The sequence below is a fragment of the Rhizophagus irregularis genome, chromosome 7 (assembly GCF_026210795.1).
Source record: "Rhizophagus irregularis chromosome 7, complete sequence".
NCBI lineage: Eukaryota > Fungi > Glomeromycota > Glomeromycetes > Glomerales > Glomeraceae > Rhizophagus > Rhizophagus irregularis.
In genome coordinates this window covers 808,113-818,865 of record NC_089435.1, presented here as the reverse complement: position 1 = coordinate 818,865, position 10,753 = coordinate 808,113, and the positions used below count along the sequence as shown (strand labels likewise).

General features: G+C 24.1%; 1 protein-coding gene across 1 annotated transcript; it reads left to right on the top strand.

The window, feature by feature from the left end:
* Positions 1–223: 223 nt before the first annotated feature.
* On the top strand, positions 224–941 carry OCT59_027004 (uncharacterized protein; the record flags this gene model as incomplete). The annotated part of the gene is made up of 5 exons (XM_066136647.1): positions 224–476; positions 546–557; positions 628–678; positions 755–793; positions 862–941. 5 exons carry the CDS (start codon positions 224–226, stop codon positions 939–941), a joined length of 435 nt encoding a protein of 144 aa, XP_065993116.1.
* Positions 942–10,753: the final 9,812 nt, after the last annotated feature.

Sequence of the window (10,753 nt, the reverse complement as noted above, 5' to 3'; positions counted from 1 at the left end):
AAATAGTATATATGGAAATCTTCCTTATATAGCTCCTGAAGTTATTGTAAAAATGAAATATTCTTTTGCGTCTGATGTCTATAGTATTGGCATGCTTATGTGGGAAATCTCATCCGGACAACCACCTTTTGTTTATAAACATGATTATGATATTGCGCTAAAAATAATAAATGGAATGAGGCCAAGAATAATACCGGGAACTCCTTTAAAATATAAAGAACTAATGGAACAATGTTGGGATGCTGATCAAACAAGAAGACCTGATATTTTTACTCTTTACAATGAAATAAGATCTTTGTATAGATCATATCTCAATAATGAAAACGAAGAACAACAGACAAATAACATTACAAGCGTTCAATTAAATACAAATTTTAGTATTAGTTCTACTAACTCTATTAACTCCTTTTTTAGAAATTCTAGTAGCAGAGTTTATTATTTTAAAGATTTGCCTGAACCAAGAAATGCAACAAAAGGTAAAAAAATTTTATTTATCAAGATTAGTTAACATCATAATAACTGTTCATCTATATTTTATTTAATAGAAGAACAAGAAGGTAATCATCAATATTTATCAAAACAAATTATATATGGAAAAGTATAGTATTTATAACATTTGTTTTATAGCTTATCACAGTATACAATTTGACTTTGATTTACAAGATGGCATGATCACAGGTATAATTAATACATAATTTTGAAATTTCTTAATTGAAATAATTTAACAGTTTATTATTATTATTTTTTTTTTAAGAAGTAAAAGATGAATCTAATAAAAGAATTTATTTTAATGGTAATGAGTTATTTTATGAATTATTTATCAACAGTAAGTAAAATTATTAATTTTCTATTACTTAAAAGTAGAAGGACAAGATGATTTAACTATTACTAACCCTAAGAAAGTAAAGTTGGATAATAATGATAAAAGTAATTATTTCTAGATCTCAAAAATTATTTATTTCGTCATCATAATAATTATTTTAGAATTACACGTATAGTAAATAGGCTTACTTATAATTTTATTTTAATCCTAAAATTAGTTGGTGATGAAATATATAATCCCAATTTTCATTCAGAAGAACAAGATGAATAAAAGTTTTTGATTGTAAGTATATTTTTAGAATATTTTCTTGCGTACTATGATTAATATTAACTTATAATAACCAATTTTTAGATAAGATGGATCTTAACTATCTATTAAATTAAATTTTATTGTTTTTATTTAGAATTATTTAAACTCTAAGGTTTAGAGTAGCAATATTTGCAAAGTCTCTTAGTTTGTAATTTGAATAATTCACTTTATTTAAAAGTTACATATGAATTAATAAAATTAAACAATTTATTTTTATTTTTATTTTATTTCCATGTAAACAAAGTCACAATACAAATTACAGGGACGAACTATACGTAAGCCTAAAGTAATTCTAAATTAAATCGTGAACCAAACCTAAAATTAAACAATTTCTTTTTTTATAAACTAAATTATGATCTATATAACATGTCATGTGATGTCATAATATGTAATACCATAAAAATTAGCTATTTTAAACTTTATAATAGATATATGCACAAAGTATTCTATATTAATGGGGAGTGGGAAATTTTCAGTTATCATTTATATGAATTATATCTAACCTATACATTGCAATATAATAATATTTTTATAAAATAGGTTTCAAGAAAATATACGTACGAAAGAAACACTTTCTACCGCAACAAATGAAAAAATTGAAAAATTTTAGATGATTGGTATTTATTTTATGGTTATTGACTTCTAATGTTTCATTATTCTTTAAAATGTTTTTAATGTTACATCATAATTTCTATTATTAATGTTTATCACCATGTGGAGTTTCAAGATTCGTTTCATGATAAAATGATCTACACCACATGATCATTAATTATTTCAATACTGCGCCACATAATACGAAATGTGTTAATATTTAGTATTATTTAATATAAATAATAGATTAAATAACGGGATGAAGGAGTTTTTATGATAAATTATGCAGAAATTGCCAGTTATGTGTGCAGGAAATCTACCGAAAATTTTATGCGTCGGTTCCGTCGGTTCATGAAATTGCTGCGCCTCAAAATTTTATAAATTATTTTGCGAGTAATGATCTACTCTAGCCCAACTGATTAACACGAATCGTGTGACTATGTATATATGATACACAAATATATTTTTTTTTCTCTTCGCCTAACAATATGTCGTGTCATGTCAAAAATATTTTCAGGGGATTTATCAACTTTATATTCATGTATTTTAATTAACAGATTTTGGTGTCGTTTAACGATTCCACTATTATGGAAAAATCCATTTTCAATTACTACTGGAAATTATAAATTTATTGAAACATACTTGCATAATTTAAATAATGATTTAAAATTAAAATTAAAAGAATATAGAATTAATGATAATTTATTATCTTCAAAAACACTTTTCAATTATCCTAATTTTATAAAATATTTGAATACGCGGAAGATTATTATTAGAACTTTAAAACTTGAAGATATATATCTTTTAATGATATAAATTTAGAAATTGATTTTATTGGATTGATTCAAACGTCACTAATTAAAATGTTTATTGAAAATGAAGTAATTATACATACTTTAGCCATTGAGATCTTAAATGTTCCAAATTATGATTCCTATCAAAATGATATGTTTGAAATAATTTTACGAAATCGGAATTTCATCAATAATAATGTTGGAAGTTTAAGACTTTATATTGATAATACTCTTGATTTTTCATATTTCGACAATTATGATAAATATATATATTAAAAGTAATTTATTACAAATAATTAAAATACATCAAAATCTTCAAAAAATTGTATTAGCTCAAATCATTTTCCTTTATTTCAATCATTATTGTTATCAAAAGGTGGTAATTGTTCAAATACATACGATCATACTATATGAAGTCAATTTTAATGGTATAATCAATTTAGATAAAATATTTGAACAATTAAATGTTTTAGAATCTTGTTCATGTCATTTATTGTAATTTCTTTAAATAGTAGTTTTACTCGTCAAATTGTTAATTTAAATAATCCATTTAAATTAAAATCTTTATTTATAGATGAGAGATCACAAATTGATGAATCAATAAAATTATTATTACAAAAATCTGGTGATTATTTAGAAAAATATTGGGTACAAATTTTGTCGTAGTCTATCATTATCAGAACAACAAATACTTAATAAAATTATAATATATTGTAAGAATATCAAATTTCTTGATTTATATGAGTTTAAAGAACAGATTAATTATCTTTCCATTGATTTAATTGAAAACATAAAACAAAATCTTAAAATTATCTTTCTATTAATGCAAAAAAATTATTAGGTAATGACATTAATAGTGGTTTAATTATATTAAGAAATTTATGTCAAGTTCTTCCTTTTAAATTAAAATATTAAGTTTAAATCTTATTGATAATTTAATTGATCTGGAAATATTTTTAAAAAATTCTCAAAATACCTTTATTGAAAAATTAATAATTAGTATTAGAATGAAAGGATTTAGGATGGATATTTTACCTTATATAAAGGAATATATAATGAAAAAGAAGAGGGTCAAATATTTGGCTATTATGAATACTTTCATTAAAGACAGTGCAACGGTTAACATTAAAAGTGAAGATTTATTTTCTTTGAAGAATGAAGTGAAAGAATTTGAATGTATAATATTAAAGTTCGATATTATGATGATTTATTTATTAAAGTTCATGAATTTATTAAAGAAATGGATTAATCTGGATCAACTATTTAATGTAGTCGTGCAAAAAATTTTTTATTTTATACTAAATAAAGTTTACAATTTTAAAATATTGAGCTAACTTGGAAATATTTTCGAGTATAAATTAAAAAAAATATTTTGGCAACATTAGTAAATTATTTTGCACATGAGTATTATTCAATTAAATTATATATGTTGTACCTCAGGCGTCAATTTGCGTTAGTTCAGTTGATAGTTGACGTGCGTCAGACGTAGATAATATACCTGACGTGTCACATAACATTAAGGATTAAACATTAAATTTTCGGTATTATAAAATTTTATAATTAACCGTTCTTTTTAGGCAGTTAGCTTCATGTAAATAGTAGAAATGGAATTATTTAGTTTTTTTTATTCAAGAAATATTAATAATGTTTATTTTTCTTTTTTTTAGAACGCCTAATTCTATTGTTTAAAGATTTTACTATATTTTTAACAGCTATAATGTTCTCAAAATTTTAATGATAGTTCTTAACATTAATTAACAATATTTATTTACTATAGAAAATGTATTTATACAATATTTTTAAAGTAACAAAACTATAATATTGAATAATACTTATTTTAAATTTGTTTGAATTTTAAATAAAAATCTATACAAAACTACATACTTAAAATCCATGTTAATATTAAATTTCACTGCTGCACAAAAAATAACAATTCTGAGTAAATATGATGAAATTAAGATATTAAAAATTTGCATAATTAACTCAATTATGGTTAAAAGATATTTATTATAAATTCGAATGTCATGTATGAACAAGTTCAAAATAAATCACATTTCATATATTTTACATTTTATAATCCTAACTCTTCTTTAATAATCTCTTGTTAATTATGAAATAAAAGTATAAATTCTATAAATCAACTATCTACTAAAACAATATAACATAAATTAGTAAAATAATATAATACAATAAAAATAATAAAATAAAAGTAACTAACTAATTCTATAAAAAATCAATGAAAATCGGTTCACTGGTGATTAATAATATTACTGCGATTATGTATTATTATAATTCTGTATTATTATAATTAAGTGAGCTCGTGAAAATTTTTTATATGGGAAAGATGAGTTCCAAAAGAAGTTTAATTACGGCACAGTTTAATCACGGCAAAATTGTTTACCCTTTCCATATATATAACGTAAACTTGTAAAGCAGAAATACAATTTTCATTCTTTTTTGAAAAAAAAATGTCTCGTCAACTTATTGCTGATTGTCTTAATTGTATATTTGAATAATTAGAAGAAGATAAAAATACTTTATATTCATGTTTATTAGTTAATCGTCAATTCTGTGAAATTGCCGTCAGAATTTGTGAAGAAATGTTTGGAATTTTCAAGATTTTCCTCAAGAAGATTATGATGGTTATGGTTTTAAATCACATGTATCATTATCAATTATTATATTAGTACGTTAATTACTTTTCTTCCTAAGGAATCAAAGGATTTGTTGCAAAAGGAAGAGTTTTTCATTATCAATCTTACTCAAACTCGAAAACCTCCATTGTTTAATTATCCGTCATTTATCAAAGTTATTACAATCCGTGGAATCAAACGAATAATTCGAAATTTTCCTTTTGATACAAAAGATTTCGATTCACTTCATTGTATTCGAATGCGTAGGTGCATATTACTACAAGAATTATTAAAAATGCTTATGAATCAAGTTACATCATTGAAAACTTTGGATTATTATTACATCGATTATTATTTTGAATCTATTTATCCACTTGGTGTTTAACAAATTTTACAGAATTATGGTGTTGTTCAAATATTTGTTCAGAATTTTTTATCAATTATCTCAAATGTCATAATATTCAATCATTAAATTTAAATTTTATTCCTCTTACTTCAAATGGATTAAAAGAATTAATTTTTTCACAAAATAATTTTAAAACGTATATTTTTTGAATCTTTATATCACATAAATGTTGATAATGTAAAAGATATATCCCCCTCATCATTTAAATTTTTTTTTTTTAACATTAACTGAATTAAAATTAAATTGTTATATACCTTTGTCATTTATAACTAAGTTTAAAAATTTACAAATACTTGAAATTTTTTTTAAGAATAGTTCATTCATTACATGATTTTGATCAATTTCAATACGTTTATTTTTCACAATTAAAAACTTTAAAATTTTTATATTCATTCCCAAAAAGTTGAATTTTTTATTAGATTTTTGGAAATTAATGGAAAAAATTCGATAGATTTATATATACCTGAAAATCCTGATAACTCATTAAATTTGACAATAGCTAAATTTTGTCCAAACCTTAAAATCTTATCTATAGTCTTTGAGGAGGATGAATTTGAAACTTTTAAATTAATCCTGAATAATTGTCAATATTTAAAAATCATTAGATTACAATATAATGCTGAGAGATGTTCTAATATTAAAACCTTCTTTAGAGTTTTGACAAGATATGCACAAAAGGATTTTTATAAATTAACTATAAATTGGGGTTTTCTTAATGGTTTTTTATCATTTGAAAAAGATTTGTGAAGAACTAGAGGAATTTTTTATAAACTGGAAAGATCGTATACCACAAAAATCACTTTCACTAGTTATCACTAGTAGTAATATTAAGTTAGAAGAGTTAGAAAAATACATGAAAATAATGATTGAAAATTATAAAAAAATGGGTATTATTAGGGAATTTAGAATTACATATTATGGAATATTAGAATTATATTTCATAAAATTTTAATATAGAGTAATACAATCGATTTCTTTTTATAATAAATAATGTTACAGATTAAATTTCATTGAAATTCTATATTCTTAAAGCCTTTTCAATTATTATTTTATTTAAAAAGAAAGTTACAAGTTACAACACCATGACCCTTAGTATCCTAACTCAAAAGTTTTTTTTTTTCTGCTAGTTTTATTTAAAACATATTCTTCAATAATTGAAAGTGAATTTTAACATTTCTTTTAAAATGATTTATAACTCCTTCGATTTTCACGATACGTTATACACAACTTATGAATAAACATTTTTACGTGACATTCAAATACAAAATGGCGTAGAAATCTAAAAATATGTAAAATAAAATATTGCTTGCTCTTGGCCAGTTATAAACTTACAACTGTTACTCCTGAACACCACGTAGAGGTGGCAAGCTTCGTTCAGGGAAAAAAAGAAATCACTTACCTATAATCTTATACAACCAGTTTATAATTAATAGGATTTAAAAAAAATAAAATATTATTTGGGTTGCTAAGAACAAAAATTGAGCAGAGACGTTCGGACATATAGATATATAATATAATAACTTTCACAACTTGACAAATTCTATATGTAAAACTGTGTTTTTTTAGTTATGTTCTGGCCCCAGATTCAACTACTTATGCACACATGCATTAAAAACAAGAAAGAAAATTATAAAAGAACATTATTTACGTAAAAATCAAAACAAATAAAACAAATAATGCACATGTGCATCAGAACAAGAAAGAAATTATTTTTGTAAAGTCAAAAATAAGCTTTCTCATTCCCCCATCTAATTATTTGGTTTACATATATACACAATACGTACTATGTACATACATACATAAAATACGTACGTATATATACGTAATGTGGGAAAGTCGATCGAGCAATAAACACAGGTTTCTCTACTCAATTTTATTAGAAATTTGTTTAAGTATGGCTTTAACTTTTTTAAAGTTTTTAACGTGTAGTTGGTCGTACCTACGGTTTAAAATGAGATGTGGAGTTGGTTGTACCTTACCTATTACCATACTTAACAAGAAAAAAAATAAAAGAAAAAGAAAAGTGAGGAAGTAAGAAAGAAAAGAGTGGTTAAAGAAAATAAAGAGAAAAAGTGGCTATTTTATCTATTTTATGTATTGCATCACTTAAATCGTGATGAGTCATGATTGACTATAATGAGTAAGATATAATCAAATATTCTCACGTCATTATATACATGACGTGACTGACGTGTCATTTCTTGATTATGTAATAATTTAAGAATGTATAAATTAATATTTTATTCAAAGAACTTTGCATACTAAGGATGGCATAACGTTCTAATATTATATGTAGTTAAACTATTTGGATAACTTTGATGATTAATAAATTACTGCGCCACTCATTTGTGTTATTTTACTATTCACGTGACACAACTTTTAGTATAACCGACAACTTTTTTGAAGAAAAAATGAAACTTCCAAAGTACGATGGAATGATGATCTATTTTACTAATTACGAGAAATTTGTTTCATTAGATGAAATTGAAAGAAAATAATTCTTTTTGAATTTTTTTTAAAAAAATCATGTAAAAGAAAATCACAAATCACAATTATCAAATGTATCAAAATTTATTATAGAATCTTGTTCACTTTGACGTGACTCGTGATGCTAAAATGAAGAAACGAGAAAAAAAAATTTTATTCTTTCAAATATTACCTATAAATCAGTATAAATCAGAGGAATCTAATTTATGAATGAATTAATTACAAACTTTGATTATTTTTTTTTTGGATTATTCAAGGATAATTAAAATAATTCATGTATGGCTTTAAATCATATTATTGTAGGTAGATATTTGTATTTTACAAGAAAATAAGAAAAAATGACAAATGTTTTTGAGTAACAAAACGTACTATATATAAGGTAAATTCGTATATATATAAGATGATTCAAATCATTATTTTCCGAATTAAAAAAATATTTTATTAATATCTTACAATTGCAGGAAAATATCAAGAATAATGAAAATGATTTAAATTCTTACAGAAATGAGGACAATTTACCTACTTCGTAACACTTTCAGAAATACAAATTTGATTGGAATTCATCTTTTTATTCACATTCAACTTTTTATAATATCCCTTATTATATAAACGACAATATTTTATCAATTTAATCACGCCTACATTCAATTTAACATAATTAAAATTCTTTTAATATTCCTCAGGATCGATTAATCTATAATAATTACTCTTCAATTCCGAATGGTTTTAATCAATTTACCTAGTATGATAATCATATTGAGTTAAAAAGAACTAATTCGTTTAATCAACTCCTTTTAACAACATGTTTTTCTAAAGTGTTTATTAATAAAAGCTTTAAATAGTTTAATGTAGGTAAATTTACAATTAATTTTGTATTTTGTATTAAAAAAAGTATATACTGTACCGTATGATGATTTCTTCTTTAATATTATTTATTAAATTACAACTAAAATGTTTTTTTTTTGTAAATTTATTCAATATCACGTTATTAATTATCACATTTTGGATCAAGAAATTATGTTTATTTGTTTATTGCTACATCACAAGAAGGATCAAGTCTTAAAAAAAATGTTATTTACGCTAATTTATTAAAACGCGTGAATGGAATGTGAAATAAAACTATATACATCAATGTTTTAAATTTCAAAATAAAGCTCAACATTTCTTTATTATATATATATGTTTTTTTACTGCACTAATAAGGTAATACATTAAAGTGAAAAAGATATATATAAAGAAAGATATTGGAGTAATGGATATCTCAAGAAAGGAATAAAGCATAAAACATACAGACTAATCAGTTCCATCATATTCCACCAGCCATTCCACCCATGTTGTTCTGCATTTTTTTGCTGCCATTTCAACCCTTTTGAAACAATTCCCAAATAATTTTAATACTCCACTCAAACACTTGATTATAACAGTCCAGAAATATAAGGGTGAAGTCGTGATCAAGCATAAGGAAGAAGCATTCCAAATATTCGCTCTATTGGAAATTGCCAAGTGACCCAGACTGGAACAGTATCTTTGATACTATCAGCTATATGTAATATGCTATGAAAACATAGCTTCATTGTAAAAAGTAATGTCTCACAATAATGATTTTTATATGATTAAAATTTAAAACCTAGAGTGTCCAAGTCTCTGAGATCAGTATTAATTGTGAGTCCCTATGATCTTTGCAATTCCCTTCTAATTCATTTTCTGCCATTTTCCCATGATTTCGCATTTTTTGCATATTACCTTCATATTTTTCAAATGGATTATTAGGGAGAATAAAATATGTTGACCAAGTAGAACCTGTCATGCTACTGTCTCGGAACAGTTTCCCCATGGATGCTCATAGGTATTCTCTTCATTGGGTACAGAAATATGGCTGGATTAATTATAAAGGGATTCATCTCCACCCTCAATTTGCAATCAACTTGTTTGTTGTCTTGTATCTCATTTCTTATGTATAAAAATAAAAAAAAAATATAAAAAATATAAAAAATTAATCTTGAGGCCATAAGTGCTTCCTTTTATGATGGCGTCTCATACTATGCCGTGTTGCTAATAATGTAAATAAAATAAATTTAATATAGATATATATATAAGAATTAATTAGAAGATCTTTAATAATTACCAGGTCTGTCCCAAAATCTGGTTTGGAACATTCTGTAATATCTTTCCTAATTCTCAACCATTTCCCCTGTTAGACCACTCTGCGAAGTCCTAAAATATTAACACTGTTAATACATTTTTTTATTATCTTTATTTAATTATTGTTTTAGAGGATGGTGATGCAATCCCAGTACAAATCAAGTTTTCAAGCTTATCTTTGATAGATGGTCTTACATCTTTTGTTTCCATCTATTTGAACATCTCTGCTAAGAGGTATAAGTCTTCAATAAGTGTTTCTTTTGTTATCTTCTCCTTCTTCCTGACGTAGTAGCCCCATAATAGACAATGGCACAGTGCATCCCATGTTGTTATTATTTGAAAACCTGATGGCTATATCATCTTTCCTGTCTGTGTCAGAAAGTATTAAGCTTTTTCTGATGACGTATATAAAAGAAAATTTATAAAATTGTTCTTTACTGTGTTAACTTAGAAAATATTTTAAGTGTATTACCTGTAACAGTTGTCTTATGCAGGTCATTTTCATACCCACTTGTGTAAATTACAACATTTGACTGCTAGCGGTGGTGGTAGAGACTATGATCATTTT